This window comes from Solea senegalensis, linkage group LG20 (genome assembly GCF_019176455.1).
Source record: "Solea senegalensis isolate Sse05_10M linkage group LG20, IFAPA_SoseM_1, whole genome shotgun sequence".
NCBI lineage: Eukaryota > Metazoa > Chordata > Actinopteri > Pleuronectiformes > Soleidae > Solea > Solea senegalensis.
Window position 1 is genome coordinate 7,333,941 of NC_058039.1, and position 24,329 is coordinate 7,358,269.

A 24,329-nucleotide genomic window follows, 5' to 3' on the forward strand; every position below is an offset into this window, starting at 1 on the left:
CTGTCTCTCTGTTACCTCCTCCCCACACACACACACACACACACACACACACTCGGAGGGTGACCGACACACCTCCCAGTCCTCCACCGCCAATACTTATCAGATCATCCCCGCGACAGCCACACGTTACTGCGGAGGATTTCTGCATTGAATATGCTGTACACAGTATTTCTTTCTTTAACCTTCTCAATTTACAAATACCTTATTTGTTTGAACTTATTTTTCCTTTATAAGATTTTAATCGTTCTACTTCTTTTTAATGCTTTGACATCTTTGGGGTTCTGTCTATAGTCCGTCTTGTTTTAAAGGTAATGGCGTTTCCACCGAGTGGTTTGGTTTGGTTTGGTTTGGTACAGTTTGGACTGAGAGCAGTACCTTTACTTGGTTGGCGGGTTGTGCCCGATGGCCGTGTCTGCTCCATTTGAGGCTGTTTGTCTCAACAAGACAATCAAGCTTTGTGTTGGCATGTGTCCACCGAGTGGTTCGGTAGGCTTCGTAAATTGTTTCGTCCCTTACGTCCGTAACCATTTTTTGGTACCCTTCCATGGGGTACCAGAGTAATGGTACAGTACGGGTGGAGCTCTACCCACGACAGTCAAACTCCCTTGCGACTGGTGTTTCTTCAACACCTGCAGTTTATTCTCATTAGCCATGTTTCCATCATGGTACAATTTGGTTTGGTACAGTGCGGTACGGTTTCCACTGAGAACAGTACCTGTACTTGGTAGGTGCGGTGTGCAGTGTGCCCAATGGTGCAAGATACATAAGAGTGACGTTGCACTGGTGCGCCGACACGACCAAAAACATTGAACGCAACACAACAGGCACCAACACAACAACAAAATTAAACACAACAAACAACAACATTGAACACAACAAACGACAGACATCAGACAGCAACCGAGCAGCTGTTTTCTGCTCAGTTTGTGGCTGATTGTCTCAACAAGACATCAAGAAATGCGGGTCGCAACAGTGTGACACTTTTCTGTCGCCCAATCAGTTGACTGTCATGGATCTATAGCTCCACACTGTACCATGGAGTAAGATTTCACTTAAAATCAAGAAACTCATGCTCTGACGGGTTTGTCCATTCAGGCTATTTTGGAAACATGCCAGAACAAGATGGCAGCCTCCGAAAGCAAATCTCCTGTCAAATGCATATATAAAGGCTTATTCTTATTGTTTTTTTATAAGTGATTATACACTAATACAAACATACCTACCTTGCTTTATAAATGAAACTGCCTTTTCTTTCTTTCTGCAGCAGCAGAACATTAAATTCATAATCTGTCACCTGTATAGACATAGACAGCAAATCAGAACTGATGAAATAAGGGAAATACATAGAAGTGGTGCAAAACGGCTCAATGGCGCCCCCTAAAAGTGAAACACGAATTGAGAAAGCTGAAACTAAGTTGAACCACATTTCACGGAACTTGATACAGCCCATGATGAACATAAAAGTCCATTGGGACCATCGCCTCAACTCATCAGGAACAGTTTTGAATTTGGTGTCCATCTTGGGGATTTGCACATTTTGCATGAATTTATACTGGACACATTAAAGATGAAAAGTTATCAAAAGGTGGCTATATCAACCATTGGAATTTTACCACCTCTGTTATTTATCTGAACATCTAAAATGCACAAACTGCACACTGTTAAATGGAATGTAATGGTACTTTATTCCTTGTTGTCTGTACAGTTATCTATGTATGTAGTCTTCATCTAAAAAACACAGTGCATCTAGTTCCTAGTCATCCAGCTGGCAGAGGCAGGCCACTCCGCGGTTGATCCAGTGTTTTTGTGGCTTGTCAGATGGCAGCTCGATGGACAGGACATAGTTAGTCGAGTGACCTGTGGTGGACAAAGTCCCTCTGCGAGCACTGGTTTTGTAAACAGGACATACATAGATGTTTTCATGCTTAAATTTGGACATCTCTCCTGGTTTAAGCTTAATGATGGGTAATGAGTCAAAGAGGATCTTGGGGAGGGACTCTCCAATGACCATATTCTCCCTGTCCCAGCGTGCACCCTCCATGAAGAGGCCTCTAACATAGGCTCCATCCTCTGGCTTCTCATCCATGTTGGTCTCTTGTTGGGTTACCTGAAAAACAAGGCCGCTTACTTATAATTACATTCTATTAAAGTTTCCTATATCATTAAATTAGGAGAAGGATTGAATACTATATTAGCAAAAACACTGAGCAAAGTTGAAATGTCTTGCCTCAAATTCAAACCCAATGAAGTCTATGGGGATGGTGTACTTCCTGGCAAAATTCTGAGACACTCCCGTAAGGAATGACTGAGTGAAGTAAAAGCCAGAAAACCAAAAGACTGTAGGTGGGCCGTCATCTATCCAGTCCTGTTAAAACATTCAAGTACATGTTTACATAGACTATTGAAAAGAATCAATGTCATTTGCTCTCCAGACATCCAGTACTGTTTCATAATGCATTAATCTAATACATGCAAATTGCTTTAAAGATAGACTGCAACTACTTAGTATGTGGTTCGTTCATCGTTCCAGTCATACTCTGTGTTCTGTTCATTCAAGGTCTGTTTGACCTGAAACAACCATAATTCTTACTTGCAGGAACTGCAGTCTGGCTAACAGATCAGTCACGTAGCTTCCCAATGGCTTGAGAGAGGGGTACGACTTGGCTGCCCACATAGCGGGCACCTTGCCCACCAGCATGCTGTTAAAAATGCCCTCAAGTTCAGAAGACATAACAACCTGGCCCTTCAAAGCCTTTTGGATGCTGACCAAGCTGCGCCGCACCACATTTGTGAGTCTGATGGGAAGACAGTGGGATTAAGAATCAATTGTAAATCATTTTCTCAGTGCAACCTTCACAGATACACAAATGAACTTTGGAGATACACATAATAAACATTGGCATTTTGCAAGCTGAATAGTACCTGTTGAAGCGGATTATTTCCTGCCTCAAAACGGTGTTCATAGATTCCTCATACATGACGGGGTATTTCTCAATTATCATTTGTATGTCAAAGTCAGCTGGCAGCTTGGACAGGATGTCTCCCGCAAGCTCATCTACTACCTCCTACAAAAACATAAGACACTTGAAGGTTGCATGTTTGGCAGCTAGTTTACACATACTGTTTCCTGAGTGAAATATGAAAAGTGCTAACCTGAGGAGATTTATCCCCGCCTCCCATCTCCCTAGGCAGAGTTGATAATACTCCTTCCAGGAGTTGATTGGTTTCTTGATTGTCTTTAGTGATGTCAGCATTGCTGTGAAGTCCAAACACACAAGGATCCGCACAAATCGGTAGGCTGCGAATGTAGTCAACATATGTCTGGAAAAAACATATCATTTTAAAAGATTAGTTTCTATAAGATGATTATATGATTATAGAATTGTAATGATTTATTTATATAGCACTTTTATAAACACAAGTTTACAAAGTGCCTTGACGCTCAAAGTGAAAAACATAATGCATCAAACGAAGCAAAGAAATGACAAATCAAAGAATGAATAAATAAAAAGTGAAAGGTAAATTTGTACAAAATGGGCTTTAACAAGAGAGTCCCTTCAATCTACGAGCCTTATCTCCTCACGTAGGTCGTTCCTAAGTCAAGGGGCTCTGACCATAAAAGCACGATAGAGCAGACAACAGAGATCCAAACAAATATTACACACGCTGCTGTGAATAGAAAACTGCAAGCCCATATCTATGTCACAAAATTACATCCTAACACTGTGATGTTAACTAGGAATTGACCAGAGCCTTATAGTGATACCTGATAGGGTCCATCAGCTGGGATGTGATAAAGGTTGTCCTCACACAGGCTGTAGCATTCCTGCTCTATCAGCTCCCAGCTGTAGAAGATGGACAGGAGCGAGATCAGCAGACGTCTGTCTTTGTCATCGGTCACCCTGCCTCCGTAGTTGCATTCACCTGTGATATGAATACAAGCAATACACTAATACGTTTGATCAGAGTTTCATTTCATATTTGACAAACATTTATGTCCAGAGAAATTCTTCACACACCACTTGATATGTTGTGTTCCAAAACACTTTAAGTGACTTTGATTCTTCAGTAATCTAATAATTAATAAGTGATATAGATGTATGTCTTTAACTCTAATTGGATCTAAAAGTTTGTATGATTCTCAGAATATCACCGTACTGCACATGTCATTGATGCAAAGAAATGATTCACCTGTAAGATATGTGAGGGCTGTCAGTGGAACCTCCTCATACTCTTCCAGGAACATCTGGATCTGCCTCATGCTGATCCTCAGGTCAGACTCATTAAACTCATATGGAATATTCCAGCCTTAAGAGTGAATGAATAAGAAAGAGTGATTGCATATTGCAACACAACATGATGGAATAAAAGTTACAATAACTAGGATACAGAATACAAAATGCTTCAAAATGAAAGTCTTCATCTTAAAATGAAAATAGAGTTCAATAAATGTCTTACCCAGAGGTCCAAAGTTCCTCCTTTCCTGTACTAATGCATGGAAGAAAGTGAGACCGAAGAGGAGCTTCTGCCAAATTTCTTGCTTGTTTGAGCCGCCAAAGAAGCTGGGGTCGGAAATGGGGTGACTCTGGTAAGAGCGCAGCAGGTTAGCTCTGATTCCTTTAGGAGGCTCATTGGTCATCTTCAGCCCATTCTGCAGGATACTGACGGGGAACTTGTCGGATGGATAACTAGTTAACCATAACCTGAGAGGGAGATGTTTGCATTTATTGTGTTCATACTGACAACAGCAAACGTTTGAGTGAAGCTCACTGTGTAGGATCTGTTACCTAAAGTTGGTGTGTGTGTACTCTGGGACGATGGTTTCCTCACAAATTCTCTCCAGAGTGGGCATCCAGCTGGTAGCCAGGTGGCAGTTCTGCAGTACTACCCATGAGCCCTCTTTGATGGCTTTGTCAATCATCTGAGCTGCTATGGGTCCCTGTCCCTGCCCGAGGGAAATGGTCTGGGTCATATTGCCCCCCATGTCGAGGTCATCAGCAAACTTCAGCAGACCTGAAGGAACAGCAATTCTTCATGAGCAACCTTTTCCATTCAAAATCAGATGTGCATGAGAAACATCTGTCTTTGTTCACATGAAATAACAGCTCTTCATTAGCTGCTGGGTTTTTTCCCATGAAGTTTGTCTTGTGTAAGTACTTTGTGTATGTTTAGTGCTGATGTTCAGTGCTGTGCAATGTCACTATTCTAAATAAATACAAAAACATAATCACCTGCAGTTGGATCAGTTCCTGGTGACAACACAAAGATAAGAGGGGTGCAACAGTTTGAGTCGTTGTAGCTCCCTGCCAAGTCGAACGTAGGTGGTTCAATGTAAGCCTGCCCCATATTAGCTACTATAAAATCCTGCACTGCTGGGACCAGTTTATCTGGTCTGAAGCATCTGATCACAACCATTCGATCCATCCCTTTCAACTCTCTCCACTGGTCAGGCAACTGGGTTTTTTCAGGGTGTCCTGAATCATAAAGTTTCTTCCATTCAGAGATGTTTTCCTCAACATGTTCAAAAAAACCATTCAGGTTTGGCAGTTTAGAGCCCCTTACAATCTCAGACCAACTTTTGTCAGACAGCCACTCTGGAGCAGGGTTGGGATACGGGTTATCCAAAGCAATCCCACCTGTTAAAAGGAACTGCCAGACTTGGTTATCAACCTGGTCCCTGCCCTGCATTATGCCTACAGTGAGCAGTAGGGAGAAGAGCAGCTTGTCCTTCTCAAAAAGTGAACGGCAGATATTTTTATAGATGCAGAGAGTAAAGTGTTCCACAATATTGTTGATTCTTTCAGCCACATCATCACTACTCACGCTGTCAGCGATGGAATACAGGTAAAGGTAGATGAACCAGGTCAAGGAGTACTGATACATGGGTTCGATGTTGGCTAGCTGTGAGACGCAGAAAAACAAAACAGATGAGTGCTCTGCCACAGGACGATAGCCCATACGTGTGTCATCAATCTCTTTCTCAGTGACATGGGCAATTTCTTGCTTCTCAGAGATCTCCATTGAGAGAACCTTGGAAGATGACAGTATCTTTACTGCCTCCTCATCCTCCAGGATGTTCCCTTCAGAAGAGGAGAGTACTTGCAGGATCTTATCCTCAATTTCCTTTAGCTGCTTGCTGTTGGCAGCACTCTCTAGAATGAGCTGGTTCTTCTTCTCCTCAAGTTCAGGTCTCTCTTTGGCTACTACAAGCCCTAAAAGCTGGTCCTGTAAGCCTTGCGGTGTAATCATAAAGTTGAGCAGACAGACTTTGGCAGCCACTTCAGGGAGATAGTGAGGGTTTCTCAATCCAGTGGTCATGTAGAACTTAAAGCCACTGCAATACTCCACCAGATTCTCCCCTATCTTCATGTACTCCACGCCCTTCTGTTTGAAGGTCTGCGTCAGTAACACAGGTTCTAGTACCGGATGAAGTTCCTCGCCAACATTCTCCATAAGAACAGGGGTACCAAACTGAATGCACTGTACCAAAACTCTCACATAGTTGTCATCTGATAGTTTTATGACTGCAAGGTGGTTTTCCTTCTCCAGGTTCTTGATCCACTTGTTGGCTTGACCTTGAGGGTCTATCATTAGCGGCCAGCGACGGGAGTTAAATGCGATGATACCATTGTCTGTTGAGAAGGAGTCCACCGGCAGCCCAGCAATCTGCCATGCCCTGATGGCCACTTGATTACCTAGAGTGGTGCTGAGGGTAAAGTCCTCAGAGCAGGGGACTTTCTTCTCTTGGCACAGGGTGTGCCATTTATCCTGACACAGTGTACGGAACTCTACAGTAAATGCCCCGAGGTAGGATACAGTTCCAGAAGAGAGGAGTATGTCACCTGTCAGGTTAATGAATCTGTGGAGAGGAAATATAGAAATACAATTCTGATTAATATATAACCATACAGTGTATATATATATATATATATATATATATATATATATATATATATACATATAAATATTAATAAATATTTCAACATACCTAATCTCTAGTTGCCTTGCAGCCTCTGTCCATCTGTCCTTCTCTCCACCCAGTCCTCCAATCAACTTCTCTGCCCTGTTCAGCTTCTGAGAACATGATTCAATGTTGTTTTCCAGCACTTCCTTCTTCCTCATCATTTTCGCCAACTCGTCGTACAAGCTCTGCAGCCTGTCCTCTACTTCTTTCAGCTCAGCTCTCTTCACAGTCAACATTTCCATCTGTGCCGCCAGCTCATCCTCAGCCTGCTTCAACCTCTCCTTCTTTGGGGCGACGACTTTGGCTACGTTTTCATATACTTCCATCGCCCGCACCCATTTACACAGACCCTCACAAGCCGAGGAGACATTTTTAATAACAGAGGGCTGAAAGTCAGGGTGGTCAACAAATTTATCTCTGATTTTCTTGATATAAACAGCAGGGATGTTGTCTTTATCATAGGTTTTCAGACGTTCCAAAAATTTCTGGTCTGCCAGGAGTTTCTTTGAAGGGCCCCAGAAGTCTTCAATCATCTTACCTGTAACACAAATATTGTATGCAATTACTCTTCTGCAAACGCTGATGAGAAAATAGAAGCGATTGTTCTTTTAAAGCTTAAAGGACCTACCTGAGCCACAAGGATCAGGTTTTTTCTCAGGTTTAACACCATTCATGATACAGATGGATTCCATTACAAGTTTGACTGGACCAGGTGGGTTCTTCATAGACTTTACTTCTGTAATGTCAGCAGGTTTTAAGGTATCCAGGGAGGACAGGGCAGCATCCAGTGCAGGCATTGCTATGGCCAAGTCTTTCTCACAGTCATCCTGGAAGTTAACAGGTATGTTATAGCCAGTCTCTAAATAGGTAAATAGCTGAAAATCTAAATAAAATGCAATTGATCCCGAAATACATGCATACTTTAATGACTTGAGCTGCTTCTGCTGCATCATTAGCCACTTTCTCATCAGCAGACACTAAATCTTTCTTAGCGTCCACTTCCACTGTTTCCGTCTCTATCTTTCCCATCATCTCATCTGTCTCAGCTGAGGTCTGGATAAGTTCTGGCTGCAAGGCTGTCAGCTGCTGCTGCATCACTGACACCTGTAAACACGAAGTGGTTATTTTAGGACGCACTGCCATTCCTTTAGTTTAAGAAGTTAACATTCACAGTAATATTTCTTCAAACTGTAAATCACCTGAGATGTAGCAAAGTCCAATTTCTGCAGACCAACAATATAACGGTTCCTTGCAGTGTCAACTTCATTCCTCTTATCATTTAGCAGAGTCTTATAGGTGAGGATAAGTTCAAGGTAGGAAGTGGGTGTGACATAGTTGTGTCTCCTTAAGCTGGAGAAGAATGACTTTGAGATCTCCACCACACCTGTCTGGAAGGTCTTGCACATCTCCACCACCCTGGCACATGGAGAGAAACAAAATGTGAAGATACTGCAGTGTTACACAGCTGGAACGAGTACTACTTACTAATTTATGTCCTTACTCTTTTCTGATTTCACTCTCCATTTCCACGTCTTCCAGGAACTTCTGGGCCACCATCTCCAGAGCATCAGTTGGCCATTCATGAAACCAGTCAATGGTACAGCAATTGATGAGGGAGGGGAACATTCTAAGACGGTTCCTAAATGCGTCGCCAATGGGACTCATTGCTGCGGAACACAATGACTCTCAGTTACAACCACTTTTTCAAACTTACACCAACAAAAGGGAACCTACCTAGAACCTACCTAGGACTATATGAAGGTTAGCCTTCACGCGGTCAATGAAGAAGTTGTATAATGGAAGTGGAGTAGGATCAATCTTTTTGCCTTCCATCCGGGCAATTCCCTGCACCTTCTCCAGGATTTCAGCACGTTCGTCAGCAGGAAAGATGTTAGGCACATCACCGGTGTTAAGCAACATGTTGATGTCTTCCAACATGGCCTCAGTCTTAATTTGGCAGTCATTGAACAGGAAAACTGAGTTCCTGCCATCGATGCCTGCTTTACGCATCATCCGCTTCAGGTCATCTCGCCAGTCTGACATGTTGTAGGTTTTGGTCAGCTCAATCTGGATCAAGCTGTAATCATTGATGAAGGTGCCCAGCTTAGTGGCACTCTGTCGCCCAGAGCCCCCAATGCCAACGAGCAGAAGGTGGCCATTGTCTTGTTTCAGTACGCGGCATATGCGGGAAATGTGTTCTATTGCAAACTTAAACAGAACAAGATTCATGGGTGTCTTGCTGTAGTTGTTATAATCCTCCAGGTAAGTCTCCATCACTTCTTGCAAGACATTCACGTCTGTGATTTCATCATAGATCTTGGACTCAGTATCAGGTTTGATATAATCACCGAAGAACAAGCTACGGATGTTTTCATCCACTACCTTGCCATTTGTGGTGAGGTGCCTCAGGAGCTAGATGAAAATAAATGAGATTTAGGATTAAATACAGGAGCTTTAGTATTTACTTCACTATACTACGCAAAATAACAGCTTGTCTATATAAATGTGTTGTTCCCAATTTAGCTGCAGTACAACACTTTCACTTGGAAGTCACTGGCTTTGTGACGTGTTCAAACTAACATACAAAATGGCATTGTTGACTTTGCAGAATACATTTTTGTCCGTACATTGTCCAAGCTCAGCTTGAAATGCTTTGTGGTTCTCTGTTTAACAATTCCAAAGAATGTTCCCTTGTCCTTGTTGTCAATAAGTCGGTCGTAGAAAACACGGTAGACCTCGTGGATCCACAGGCGGATCAGTTTGTTTTGATCCTGACAAAAAATGAAAACAAACATACAAGAACAAAGTAAAGAAGAGATTTCATGCTTGAATTAAAGATTTCACTTTCTCCACTCTGACCTGCATGTGTGTGCTTGGAGCCAGCAGTACACCTCGTATTACTCGAGCAAAGTCTCGGAGGTTAAAGATGTAGTGGGATTTTGATGGAGTGGGGAGGAAGCTGTCTATAGTTTCCTTATAGACTGCCATTGTTGCCTGGACCATGATGGTGCCTAACCTGGAACATGTGACAAAATGTGTTTTTTGAACAAAGACAATTCATTGCATTTGTCTTTTACAACAATTTCAAAAAATACTTTAGGTTACCTGAGGAAAGAGGGATCAAACCCTTTGCCGAAGTGCCAGTCAGTGATCGAGCTGAATATCTTTGTCAGTGTTGAGTCGTCAAAGCAATTAATTGAGACGATGTTCAAGTGACGAGTGAAGCGGCCTAGGATTTAAAAAATGTTGTGATATAAAGTAAAATTCAGCTAATTGTCTGACAGAAAAACTAATTTTTACTTTAAAATACCTGTAATGTCATTCCTCCCTCCACCGGGAGGCCCCATTGCAGACATAAACAGCACATCCGCTATGTTCAGTCTGGAGGTGTCCTTCTTGTCATACCAGTGGCGGTGGTCAATCCACTGCCTAAGTAGTTCGATTGGTGGTTGGGCACCATAGATTTCTTTAGCTGGCATGTTAAGGTCATCTATGGAGAAGAGATGACACTACATGTAATTTCTACATTCAATATAAATCAATCTAAATAAATTCTTACTGCATGGAATCAATCATCTTTCAATAATTACTTACCAACATAGATGATACATTTTTTCCCCATTGTAGGTCCAAACATGTTCTTCTTTCTTCTGTCTAGCTTTGTCATGATCATATCTTGGGTCTGATTTGCTGAGGTGCGGGCTGAGAAGTTGATACAGTTAGGAGTGTACTGCTCCTTTGGCAGCTTTGCTAAGAAGCTGTCGTTAATCACAGATTTGCCAGTTCCAGTTGGCCCCACAAAAAGCATGGGTACTTCATGCGCCAGATAGGTATGCAGGAAAAACAACTGACGAGCTGTCTCCGTTGTTGGAATAATGAGGTCTGACACCTGGAGGGGAAAAGAAATTTGATTAGAAACATTAGACTGTCTTTAAACCATCGTGGACTTGTGACCTTTGATGCGAAAACTAAAGATTTCAAGAGATCACAATGTGTACACTAGAGGAGACAATTGTGGCAAACCTTTGCCAGGGTACATTTCCTATTCAATACTCCTTGGCGGAGGTAAATATGTTGCCATAGACATTCATCCCATTTCTGTGGTGGTCAGCAGGGATTCAGAAGGTCAGTAAACTAGCTGAAGAAGTATGAAATCCTGTCACAGAAATAATTAGGTCAAACACCAACTCTTTACAGAGTCAAAAGCCAAAGTCAAAAGGAAACAGGGAACATCTCACACACAGATAGATGGACATCACCAGTGAGTCAGAGCTTTACTATCACAAAATTGGACATACTCACATTGGCTTCAGCTGAAATGATATTATCTGCCTTTGTGATTAAAGAAGTCCATATATTCCACTGCCCATGTCCATCTTTATGGAAGTAATAGTCATATACAGTGTCTGCGGAAAAAAAATGTAAAAAAAACAATTAAAACGGTTTAATAACTACTTAAAAAATTATTGTGGAGATCTTGTTACCTTTGTTAGGGAAGATGTTCTCTGTTTTAAGAGTAATACTCTCAGGCGGAGGGTGCTCTCTATTTGTGCCCATGATCAAATTGCGGTAAAAGACATCAAACTTCTTACGACACTCCCCCGTGATGGTTCCACCCAAAGTCCAAACAGCCGCAAACAAAAACAGGCCCTGCAGCCACATGGTTACCTGCTGGCTGGACATAGTCTTTGCACGTCTGGTTCCTGATTCAGAGATTTCATCTGGCCATGCAGAAGACATGAACATCAACAATAAACATGTCACGATGACCGATCAATTATCAAAATAGAATGAAATGCAACACTAGCAATGTACTGTAGTACTAACCCATCAGGCAGGTAAACAGCTTCAATAGACAATGGACCAAGTGAATGGGAGACGTTTGAATCACAAAGCGACAATTGCTGTTAATAAAATCCAGACATGGCTGAACTAACCAATCAAACAGGTCCATGATCTGTGGGATATTCCAAACAAACAGGCTTTAAAAACATGTTATATGATACCTTGATAGCATTTACATAACATTAACAAAAAAGGCCACCAAAGAGCCAATGCCCATACCAGCTCTCTGTGTTCTGAACTCAGTCTTTCAGGCAGAGTGTTCATGTAAGAATCTCTGAGAGGAGTCCAGCCCAGCTGATCGGGTTCCATGTAGATCATTCCACACCTTCAGACATAAAGTTACGTAATTAAAACCCCAAAAAACAAGTATTACTGTTTTGCACATAGTAGTATGTGTACCACAGCTGCTGGTGTTGCTTCTGTCTGTGCTGCTTACCGACTGACAGTAGCCGGTGAGGCTTGCTCGAGGTCAGCAGGTTCGAAGATCAGACTCATCTTGGGACTCATTTGTATGATCTCGCCACTCATCAGACAGAGCTATCGGTGAAAGGAGTGAACAGGAAGGCGTGAATGATATAATACATCAGATTTATGCATATATTGAGAGATTCATCGAAATGGCTACTACCTTCTTGTTGTCATCCAGCACCGTGTTCATGTTCTCAATCCAGACAGCATCGATGGGCCCATCAAAGATGATCCACTGTCGATTTTCTGAGGTAGACATAGCTTGATCCCTGTAAGTGGTGGCCAGGACACCATCAGACCACTCATGGCTGACTGGGTCGAAGCAGCCATACAGCTGGCCCATGGTGATGGACTTGGGGTTGATGATGCTGTAGTTTACTGCAAACTCATCCATCACCTTGGCTGTATGACAATAAAAATGCAAAACTAAAGTGTCAGCGTGTGTTACCGGCTTGATAGAAGCCAGGGAATAAATTGCAAATAAACCAAATAACCTACCTTTATATAGATCTCCAAGAGCAGCTGCAAGGACCTTGTAAGCACAAGTTTTTCCTCCAAGAGGGTCTCCTACTATCATGAAGCCATGCCGTACCAACATCATCTCATAAACCTGCACACAAACACAGTACATGTATTTGTTAGAGTAACATAACCCTAAGTAATGATTATGAGTTATTACAGAGCAAATCCATGTTAGTACCTGAATAATTTTGCCAATAAACCATTGGACAGGCTGAAGGTTGAGCTTAGCAATGTTGTCATTGAGGGCCTCCAGGAGGAGATTATAGTCTGGTTTTGGAAGGACAACTGCCGGAAACAAATCAGAAATGATACCCTGTGGAAAGCAGTGTGAAAATGGAATGATTAGTAAACCAATTGAGGCATACGTGAAAAAGAAAAAACACATGCAATTTGGCAAAACAGGACTTTGGAAGAAAATCTATCACCTCAAACAGAGGAACATCCTGGGCCAGAAACTTGGCCATGTTGACATCCATCAGTGCCCTAAGCAACAGCACACTCTCATCCTCCTCTGGGTATTTCAGCTTCAAATTCCCTGCTGCAGTCAACACAGACTTCACAGCTCGCATACCGTAGTCATAGTGGTGCTGGGAGGACAGCTGCTCGGAGCACAAACGGTACGTGGCCACAATCTTCTGGGCCAGGCTGTCAGGACAATCGCAAGGTGAGGTAGAGTTTGGTTTATGAACCAATCACTTGTTTCTTTACTCTCTAGAAATACATTTTCACCCGTACCTGCGAGATTCAATGAAGCCCATGGAGTAGAGTGAGATCTCTGCAATGAGACCATAGTCTGGAACCATCATAGCCACTGTTCGGAAAAGGGCCTACAAGACAAAGTTGATTAGGTTTGAATCAAATACCAGCAACTTATTGTCTACAGTGAGCCAGTTTGAACCCTTTCTTTAAGGTAATATACGTAAGAAAGTGAACAGAAATACTGGTTTCACTAATAGCAATGGTGCTGCCAATATATACAGGTCACAAACTGATCTGAAGTGATGCACCTTCAGATTGTCAGGGAGTTCGGCCCTGCCAGCATAACCAGGGTTCATGGTGATGAAGACAGAGCAGGTTGGGTTGAGTGACAGCTCCGTCCCTTCAAAGATGAAGGTCTTCAGATTCTTGGCAATGGCCTGTTGTATGCAGAGGATCTGCTGAGCCACCACAGACAGCACCTCCACCTGTGACGGACGCACATTACACACAAAAGAGTGAGTCGACAAATTCAAGTTTTACTTTCAACAACAATGTGTCGAAGAATCGATGCAATGTGACTGAGAAGTAACAAAAAATGATCTTCATCACTAACATCACTTCTGTTTACGTATCAGTTTAAAATTTCATTACATGGGATTAACAGGCATTTCAGTCACAATCTTGTGTTTAGATTATAGAGAAAAGCATTTGTTGTAATAACAATTGTCAATTTATCTGGTGATTATTTTCCCCGATTAATCGAGTTTTAGTTTGGTCCGTAAAATGTCAGAAAATCAGAAGACGTTCTCGAAGGTATTGTTTTGTCCACAAACCAAAATTATTCTGTTTTAATGATTTCTTTGTTATGTGGAGCAAAGGAACCAGAAAATATTCATATTTAAGATGAAAACTCAAAACTGATTCATCAATTATCAAAATTGTTGATTAATGTAGTAATGCTGACTAAAAACACATCTTTCGGTAATATAAAATATTGTTTAACATAACAACTTGTGGTGGAATCATTTATGTTGGTGTGTTTTTAAGTCGGTTTCACAAAAACCAAAAGATGCAAATGTTTGGCTGACACTGAAGAAAACTAGTTTTGTTACAGAGTATGAAGATGTGGTTCCAAATCTGTGAGGATTAAAGCCACATAATCCTCCAATAGGATCCACATAATCCTTTAACCACATGTTCATACCCCAATTCATTTATTCATGAACTACTTTATGTTTTAAACCTATGACATAGAGAGATTTGATTGCTAACAATGGCAGTGCTCACCTCAATACGATTGAACTCATCAAAGCAGGCCCACGCTCCAGACTGAGCCAGACCTTTGAAGAACTTGCTCATGGCTTTGTAGTCCAGACCATCAGAACAGTTAAACACCACGCACTAGAAACAAATAACAGGTGTAATGTCAGTACTAAAACATCACACACAAGGCATTCACTGAAAACTATTCTGGTCACCTGTTTAGCCAAAGCTTTTGCCAGATCTTTTGTGGTCTCAGTCTTGCCAGTTCCAGCAGGACCCTCTGGAGCTCCTCCTAAGTTCAGCTTCAAGGCCCCCATTAGAGTTCTGTGGCATTTGACCAAAAGATAGCATATAAAAACATAATATTTTGCACAATTAAATAACCTTCAGTAGGTTCTGGATGTTATTTTATTATATTATGCAGACATAAGGGCCAGTTACTGTAATTCACCTGTAGCAGCGGTCTGTGAGCGGTGTGATGACAAGACGAGGGGAGTTCCCCAGATATTCATAGCCATATTTCAGGCATGTAGTGATCATGCGTAGCATCACATCTTCGCTCTCCCAGAAGTAACGCAGCTGAGAAATCCATTCAAAGTTATTCAGTGTGGAGACGCCGTCCTCCGCCAATTTCGCCACAACATCTCGAGCTAAGAGAGTAAACAGTTTGATAAGAAAAAATACACTTTGTTCCTTTAAAATGCGCGATTCTATCTGTAAATGCATTGGTATTATTTGGATATTACCATGAACGTCGATAACAGTAAGGGCACCAAGGGTCATTCTTGCCCCTCCTGTAAGCTTCCCACGCACCAGCTCCACAATGTCACCAATCTGGGCGTTACACTTCTCCACATAGGCCTTGGAAAATTTGCAGTATGGTCAGTATTGGATTGTAGTCATTTTTAGAAGTTGTCTTTCTGCAGAATCAAAAGACTCACATGCAGGGAGTTGCTCTTGATGGCTTCAGACACTTCACTTGTCCAGAAAATGGAAGAAGCACAAATGACAACTTGGCCTGGCCACTTCAACACCCACTCCTTTCTGGGCAACTACAGCAAAGAAATGACAATATCAAATACACAATATGATGTCAATATTTTTTCACCCTACATTTTAATGGTGCTCCAAAGAACAAATTGCTGGTTTATTAACGTTTAATGCTAAACCAACTGTAATCGTATCAGATTATCATCAGATTCAAATCACAAACCTCCGCATACTGAATCACCCCTTGATGGATAACGTGTCGAACGCTCTTGAGCATCAGGTTTTCCACTTGCAGTAGCCACTTCTCCACCATACCCTAAAAACAAAGGGGTAAAAGTCCACCATGATGAGTTTATGATGTTATTCTTTATGAAACAACTACTCACATCATTAACACTAAACACTGCCTCTTCTTTACCTTGGCTTTAGCAGGAAAGATACTTTCTGTGAAGGGCACGATCTCATTCTCCGAGCTGATCATGCCGGTGATCTCCAGCTTCTTTGTGAACTCCAGTTTGGCGATGCCCTCGAAGCATTTCTTCAGATGAGGCTGTACACACAGCGGGTCTTTGGTCTGAGACAGAATCTCCAGCAGCTCGTCGTTTGACAGAAAGAAGAACCTGGGAAAAAGAGAGAGGAAGATGACACCAACACTTGAGGTACCACACTCTCTTTGCACAATCATATACTGTACACTGAATTCATATTTATATATGGGCAGTTTTACTAACTCTGCCTTCACTAGATGTATCTTGTAATTTTAGATCCTAAGACTCCTCCCTGGTGTGTGTTTATAGTCATACCTTCAGGCTTTACAAAATGCTTTGTTTGTCTTCTTCGGTCAAAGATATGATTAATTCTAAATCGCATATATTTTTTTTTTTAGCAATGATTGTGCAGAAGTCACAAAATAGAGCGAACTTTCCAAATTTCACAAATTCCATGACAAAACACCCTAACCCTAACCTCATCAGATCTCTATAGAGCACATTCTTATAACCTCTGTGTGAACGTTTTAACATTGTAATGGAAAAAAGCTTCCAAAATGCTCCGTGTTCGAAGGGTTAAAGTAATCATTAGTGGTATTATTACCTAGGGAAAAACAGCCTCTTCCTTTCCAGGTAAGTATTAAGGCCTTTTAGGATTTCATCTAGGAGCACATTAGACTCTTGCAGACGCTCCAGCATGTCAGGCTGGTCTGTAGCCACCAGCACATGTGTATCTTTAACCTGGCCCGGTAACAAAATGAAGTCAAAGTCAAGCGCATGTGATCCAGTTCAATAGGGTTAAACAGGAAACTGTGTATCTTACAGCCTCGGCAATCATTTTCTTGTAGTAGTCGTCCACAATTTCAAACTTGCGTCCCTCCTGAGGCATCTGTGCAATGATGTCCTTGGAACTGAAGATGGGTTCGAGATAGAGCCAAGTGGCCTGACACTTTAGCATGGACTCCAAGATGTTCAGCATGCTCACCAGCTTTATGTCCCATTGCTGAAGAGAATAAGCAGGGTTTACTTACTAGCAGAGTAAGATATTACGACGGAGCATTAGGGCCACATTGAGGGGAAACAAAAAATCACAGACTTCGAGAATGAAGTCTTAATTTACGAGACTTAAGTAGTAATATTCTAACCTGTTGTTTTAGAAGAGAAGAGTTGTTAAAATGAGGGCCGTGGAGCATTTTGTGGAATTGTACTTTAGAATAGGTTTCACAAACAAGGAGATACTTAATTCCTTTGGCACATCAGCATCACATTGTCAAGTATCCAGACTTAGATACATAAATATATGCTGAATATTTGCTGAATGTTTCCTGTTCAGGGTTTCACACACATTTTTAAAGCAATATAAATGTAAATGAAAGTCCAAACACTATGCTATGTTAGAATACTGACACCCACAGCTGCCAGTGGGATACACAGACCTCTATCCAGCAGCAGTGATAAGTGTGATTCATTTGCATTGTCTGATACATATATAAAAGAAAAAAAGGGTCACGATGCACAGAAAGTGGAATCACTTTCAAGATTTAAAGCCATTGTTCCCGATCTCCTAGAAACTAAATTCACAATGGCATTATCTAGTATTCATACCAGTGGCCTACATGGCAAATCTATACCACGTTACTTAAGTGGACCAAACAATACTGTGTTTCCATCTTACCTTACATTCGTCTTCTATTGGCGCAATGAAAGGTGAACCTTTCATAGTCTGTGTCTTCATAATGTGGTCATCCAAAAGCATTTGGATGTCATCCACAGCTGATACAATTTTGATATTCTGTAATGAAGTAAGCATCTGTTGTTCATTGTACTGTATGGAAATTCACACACACAACAAGTGCTTGCAAACGGCCTCAGAGACTAGGAAATGCTGTCTAATGCCAAAGCTGAAGAGAAGCTGAACTGAAGCATTTTAATTGGTATGAATAGACTGGAGAGTCCATTAATCAGGTTGACGGTTATTAGTATGTCAGTCTGTTTTTGTTTGTTATGAAAGAGCACTGTGTAATTATGTGTGCGTGTTTATCTCACTTACTGAATCTCTGTATTTAGTGAAAGTGAAGTGGAGGTCCGCCCATTCATTTTTCATCTTCAGCAGCGCTTGCTCCAGAGAGTACTCTTTACTAGCTAATGCTCCAATGTCTTCCAGTCTACGGTAGATGTAAAAAAAAAGATGTATCACTTTTTCCTTACAAGGCATCCTTTTCTAATAATACAGATTTTGCTCTTTATGCGTATTAAGTGTCTTACTGATTAGCGAACTTGGACAGGCCCTGGTCCAACATGTCCAGCAGTGAGCTATTCTCTTCTTGAATTACTTCAAAGCCCACAATCTCGCTAATCTGTAGGCAGACAAATGATAATACACACCTTTTTCATACATCCCAGGATACAGACCTGGCAGTAGATATCTATCAATGATAGATGATCTGGAATGGGGGATTATTGGATTTGACCAACCTTGTCCCAGTGGTTCTCTTTCATGCCAGGGTTACAGATGGTTGTCAGGACGGGAAGGTGCTTCTTGAACAGGTTTATCTTGCCTCTGAAGCTTTGAGCCACACGACAAGGACCAACAAGATCCGTGAAAGACTTGTTCAGTTTATGCATGGTCCTCCACATGGAATCCAGGTCCTCAGAGATGTCCTCAGCGTTCAGATTTCGGAAATGACCTCGAATTCAAATGATAAAGCGTGTGAATTTTGAACATGCCGTCATTCTCTGGCTGGGACAAACTAGAAATGAGCATGTTACCTACCATTCATCCACACTTGTGAGTTGGCCTCAAACTTTAGTGCCGTGTTCCAGAGCTGCTCATGTGGCTGTTTCTCAGCGATCATGACGTGCAGCACTGGGAAATGGCTCTGATCCTTCCCCAGCAGTTCCTGCTCCTTGTTGATTTCCTGTACACATATCATTGTCATTACACTTGTCCAATGAGAAGTATCTCTTCCAGGGATAAAGAATCAATGCTTTATTAAGGTGTCAAAGCTATCTATACTGTCAAAAGTAGGATAACCACACGTGTGTTTGTAGTATTAAAATGCATGTGCTTTAATTTGGCTACTTACCTCTAGTTCAAAGACGGCAGACTCGAGGTTGGAGTTGATTCCAGAGATAGTCTGCACATTCTTCTTTATCTCCTCCATGGTCATGACGGATTTCTTTTTAAAAGTCTGTATCTGTTTTTCCATATGCAGCAGTTTCTGGTCAAATTCTTTCACCCTGTGACAGTCAAATATCAATATAACAGTTGTCAGATTTTACAGTTAGTTCAATAATCACAAATTTACAATTCTATGAATTATTTCTGAGCGAAAGCAAGCATTTTGCAGCACATCAGACGGGACACAAGACTTTAGCGACGCAAACTTCTCCCCCACTGAAAACTGTTCGGGTGGAGTGGAGTAGGGACAATAAAGCGTCAAACACAACAATCAGTTGTAGTGGTTGCCATTGTGTGAGACGTCTTTATTCTATTCTACCTCTTTTGGAGCAGCTTGTCCACCTTTACTCTAATGATGGCCAGACGTTCTTTACTGTCCTCAAGCTCAGTGAGGACTTGTTTGGGCCACTGAAAAACACGGGTGTTCAGTCTTACGTCATCAGCTGTGAGAAGAAAAGAGAGCAGATAAGGGAATTGTTATACAGGCAGTAGCATTCTTTCAATAGTGGAACACATACTATGGGGAAAGTTTGGGGTATATTCCCTTTGACTTATTGTAAATATGAGCGGTTACACCTACATGACAGAGGGGCGCAGTCCAGCAGGAAGTTGAGGCGGTGTCTTGCCTTTTCAATCTCAATTTTTAGCTGAGGAAGGGTCACCTTACTGGTCTTTTCAATGTACCGGAAGAGAGTCACCACCTCCTCTGTGGTTTCTGCAGTACTTCTGACGGTCTTGATAATCTCCTCAAACCTTTGACAAATCCTAGGAGGGAGCAGCACTTGAAAACAAGATTCAAAGAAAAATGCGTCCGTTAAGGTACCACCACTGAGTTTTCTCTTACCCCTTGTTGAGCGCTCGGTTCTCGTCTAATTCAAACATGACCATCCTGTCTTTCAGTGTCTCACAGCAGTCACACAGGTCTTCATTTAGCTTGACAGCGTCCAGACAAAACATGGACAGAGGGACTGTGACAAACAATAAGGCAATCTCCTTCCACGTGTCATTGAAGTGCTTGATTTTCTGAGAAGAGGATGTGAGAAGGCTTTTAGCAAAGGAAACAGACAGACAGGATCACAGGTGAAAAAGAAGAGAAAGAAAGGTTTAATTACCCTTCTACAGTCCTCTAACGAGTGTGTCTCTTTAATGAACGTTGCTGTCTCCCGCTTTGCCGTATTGTCCAGTAGATCGCTGTATTTTTGATACACATTTAAATACCTAAAGAAAATGATATGAGTAGGTCATGCTGTTCTTCTGTTTTATCAACAAAAAAATTAAATATAAATTCTGTCGGTGTTTCAATACTTTTTAGGTCCAACAGTGTTCCTGTTGAAGACATCCTCAACTTTGTTCATTAGGTCTGTTACCAACGACTCATCAGGCCTCACAGTGCGAAGGTACAAGTTCTTCATATGGGGAAAGAGGTAACATTCCACCTGGCGACACAAGCATGTCAGTCACATATCACATGACATCATTGTGTAATAAACACTAAAACCGGTAACTTTTATGGCTTTAATGTTGTGAATCATTGGTGAATAAGTATGCCTTGTTTCGAGAGATTTCTTTTTGAAACAGCAATGACAATATCATGCGAATCTTGTGTTAATATTGTGACTGATCAGTGTAAAAAACTGTACCCTTGACAGATTCTCTGCACTTTTGAGGATTTCCATGAAGGCTCCACGGACGATCTGCCAACATTTCTGGAAGCTCGGACAAAAGTTAATGTTCGGCCCATCTGCTTGTAGCATAACCACAAAGACCTGAGGCTGAAAATACTGCATCTCATCAAACATCTCTCCAAAGTCATTGCCCTCCTGGAAAACAGAACAACAGTGCAGGTGGTGTTAAAGGATCACAATCAAAGCCGGAGTGAGTCTGAATTCTGAATGTACATTTTCATATTTTCAGCCACTATTTTAACTCACCTCGTGTATTGTGAAGAAATGTAGCAAGTCCCGTAATGATTCTGTGACCAGGCTCCGGAGATGCAATGACATGAGAGCAGCAATGCAATTGAAAAACTCCTCCATTCGATCTGGAGCCAGCTGGCCGTTCTCAAGTACGAGGGGCCACCACAGGCCCTGAAAGTCGCGGAACACGGTCTCACACTGACACAGCCACCTGTGGAAGAAGATGGCTGTGTTGAGTTCAGTTATATTTAATATCAAAAGCATCAGACGAATCACAAAATTGGTGATCATATATCCAGGAGAATGTGTGGTAATAGAACACAAAAAGAATCCCATAAGCAGATTTCTATCTCCTCAATCAAAACCCACCTGAACACCTAACAACTAAACAAGTTACCAAATGTGCTTCTTCTTCTTCTTCTATAGGGTTTTAATGAAAGCTCGCATGCAAGATACAGTATTCCCTTACTGCTATCTCCTGGAGTTAGAAAACCCCTACACAACCCAGTCCATTTTATTGTTTCTTTCTTCTCGTCTCCTGTTTTTTACTTACTTAATGATGCGTATTGTCATTTTGCCCAGCCCCACTGAGACTTACATTATAATATCTCCAAGATTATTTGTCTGGCTGGGGTAACTGAGCTGTTTGCCGAATAATGGTATCCAAGCAGTTTCAGATTACAAGTATAAACAAATTAATACATGAATAGCAGTCGATTTCATTTTGTCGACAAATTAAAATGGTTCATCTTTCAGTCACTCAGAAACTCGTCAGGGCCCGCTCCACAGGCCGTGCGGCAGGTACAAAACAAAGAGTTCAATGGAAGACAAATGTCCAGTGGAAAGTAGTTGCCTAAAACGTAGCCTGACAAGGGTCTAACATAGGTGCTTACCTGAGGACACTGCATTGAATAGATCGTATTTATGGTTTCTCTGACATGCTGTTTAGAGTCTGGTGAGGTAACAGTCAGTACTCACTGGTTGATGAGTTCTTCTCTGGTGTTGAAGCACTGCCTCTGGACAAACTCCTCAAACTCAGATGGCACGAGTGGGAGGCTGGCAGAGAAAAGATCCTCAAGTCTGACAAATCTCAAGGATGCGAAGCTATAAAACATCAAAAAAGGATGATTCATTATTCACATGTATCGTAACCTTTTTGTTCATTTCAGCACTCAATTAAGGAATTTAGCATCACACCATCATGGGCCTATCCTATCCTGTATGTTGAGACTATCTCCTGGTTGTATCTGACGCCACATCTCTTGTGTTGACAGCTGTAACGATCACTTATGTGGTGACTGAGCGCTTGACTTAACTGAGAACAGCCTTAACTGAGTGGACAGCACAATACACATGTGACTTACCTGCTTAGCCAGACATCTTGCAACAGAATCATAATGGGATTGACAGTAAACACATGCTGGTTTTGCCACTCGAGGGCCTTTCTGTAGGTCGCTGCCCAGTACACCTGCCTCAAATGGGGCTTGGGAATCTTGCTTATGGACAGTTGCTTCAGCTTTGATGGGTCAATCAGAATGTATTCCACTGGCATAGAACAAGACGGAGGACAAAGCAGTTTGGAAAAAAAAAAAAATCCATGTTAACAATCAAACTAGTGTACACTTCAGGTGCTTTAGAAAAACCTTGTATATTTCCAAAAACATGTTTATTAATTTGCATTGTCCATGTCAAATAAACCAACATATAAATAAGTACCTATGCTCTTTTTGAGACTGAAGTAATAAACCTCTTTGACCTCCTTTTTCAAGCTATCCCTGAGAGTCTGGATATTGTCACTGCTGTCCTTATTGAACGGAGACAGCCGGTGCAAGATGTCCTGCATCTGCTCAGGGGGTTGTGGGGCCACCACAGAGTTGGGGACACCAGTGGTGATATGGTACATATACATCTGTGTGTGGGGGGGGAAGCCAGATCATTGTGTCATAAAAATGTTTCTTTCAAAATATTCAAATTTCAACCAAATTCACTGATACTTGCTTCTACATCCTCAGGGTCTTCAGGGTCTGTTGGCACGTCTCTCATCTTCTTATCTTGTTCTGTAAGAGTCATGTGTCCATTCCTGGGAACAGGCCCTCTGGTCGTGCAGCGGCGATGACGCCTCTTTTTGTGAGGAACTTCCACAGCCTTTGAATGGGGCTGAAGGACTGGTGGGTTTTGGTTGTTCCTCAAGACTCTCTTGAGGTGAAATGAAAAAAAAATTGAATTTGAGGACGTTGGCACAAAGGTTGACAATAGAACATTTTATTGTTATTTGAAGGATCCAGTGATCGACGTTCTTACTTGGTACAGTTCAGAGGGTTCTTCGCTCTGTGGCAAAGGAGGGGGGAAAGTACGTTTTCTCCTTTGATTCATGTTGGAGAGATGGAGTCATGCCCTGTCTGTAGTAAAACACAGAGGTTGGTAAAGGGACTACTGCATTGAATACATCCTTAAAATGCCTTTAGTTTGTTTAAAACTGAGCGATGTTATATATTTTCAGTGAATGACAAACATGCACTTACAATTATTATTTTTATTGTGTAAAATGTTACCTGCTTCTGTCTTCGTTTTATCCTGTTTGGCTTTCGCTGTCACAGACAGAAAACACATAACTATTTGAATGGATGAACTATGTTGTTCTATGTTTTATGGCAGTCCACCTCCATAATGTTGCATGCATTACTTATATCCTTGTGTTTCCTTTGAAATTGTTATATAAACAAAAAATGTATTAAGCTAATAGAAGGAATATTGTTGTCCTTCTTTCATCTGTTTCACAGTTAAAAGGATTCAAAGATCTGCATTATGGATAGTCTTACTCCTATATAGGAGATAACTGAGGAAATACAGGTAACATGGAGAGGGATACAGCCAAGAAGGTTTTTGGTATATCTTCTGGTCAAAAGAGAGAAGGAAAGGAAACAAGGTGGTGGAATGAAGAAGTGCAGGAAAGTATCCAAAGGAAGAGGATGGCAGAGAAAAAGTGGGACAGT

At 41.6% G+C, this 24,329-nt stretch overlaps 1 protein-coding gene across 1 annotated transcript; it reads right to left on the reverse strand.

The window, feature by feature from the left end:
- Positions 1-1,409: 1,409 nt before the first annotated feature.
- LOC122786806 (dynein axonemal heavy chain 3-like) lies at positions 1,410-24,057 on the reverse strand. Its single transcript, XM_044053303.1, has 59 exons — positions 23,638-24,057; positions 23,341-23,532; positions 23,053-23,245; positions 22,701-22,881; positions 22,315-22,440; positions 21,352-21,547; positions 21,061-21,240; positions 20,726-20,856; positions 20,533-20,638; positions 20,265-20,443; positions 20,001-20,185; positions 19,740-19,863; positions 19,326-19,479; positions 19,013-19,157; positions 18,715-18,926; positions 18,505-18,596; positions 18,290-18,404; positions 17,915-18,031; positions 17,063-17,242; positions 16,844-16,980; positions 16,170-16,371; positions 15,975-16,067; positions 15,703-15,813; positions 15,508-15,622; positions 15,213-15,411; positions 14,977-15,085; positions 14,786-14,899; positions 13,807-13,983; positions 13,535-13,626; positions 13,225-13,444; positions 12,978-13,112; positions 12,776-12,887; positions 12,438-12,679; positions 12,246-12,346; positions 12,029-12,134; positions 11,792-11,921; positions 11,449-11,685; positions 11,267-11,370; positions 10,559-10,853; positions 10,275-10,454; positions 10,070-10,193; positions 9,824-9,980; positions 9,592-9,735; positions 8,710-9,376; positions 8,466-8,631; positions 8,164-8,380; positions 7,886-8,068; positions 7,593-7,791; positions 6,989-7,502; positions 5,232-6,859; positions 4,788-5,013; positions 4,459-4,703; positions 4,192-4,308; positions 3,767-3,924; positions 3,154-3,321; positions 2,923-3,065; positions 2,591-2,795; positions 2,228-2,365; positions 1,410-2,107 (listed from the first exon to the last, which is right to left on the reverse strand). The coding sequence occupies exons 1-59, from the start codon at positions 23,707-23,709 to the stop codon at positions 1,754-1,756; spliced, it is 11,844 nt and encodes a 3,947-aa protein (XP_043909238.1). The 5' UTR covers positions 23,710-24,057; the 3' UTR covers positions 1,410-1,753.
- Positions 24,058-24,329: the final 272 nt, after the last annotated feature.

Excerpts from the sequence above, each read along its gene's own strand:
- LOC122786806 (XM_044053303.1), bottom strand. The coding sequence starts at position 23,709 with ATGAATCAAAGGAGAAAACGTACTTTCCCCCCTCCTTTGCCACAGAGC. Across the intron at positions 10,455-10,558 it reads AAAATGTATCATCTATGTTG|ATGACCTTAACATGCCAGCT; the intron begins GTAAGTAATTAT and ends TCTTCTCCATAG. Across the intron at positions 4,704-4,787 it reads TACACACACACCAACTTTAG|GTTATGGTTAACTAGTTATC; the intron begins GTAACAGATCCT and ends TCTCCCTCTCAG.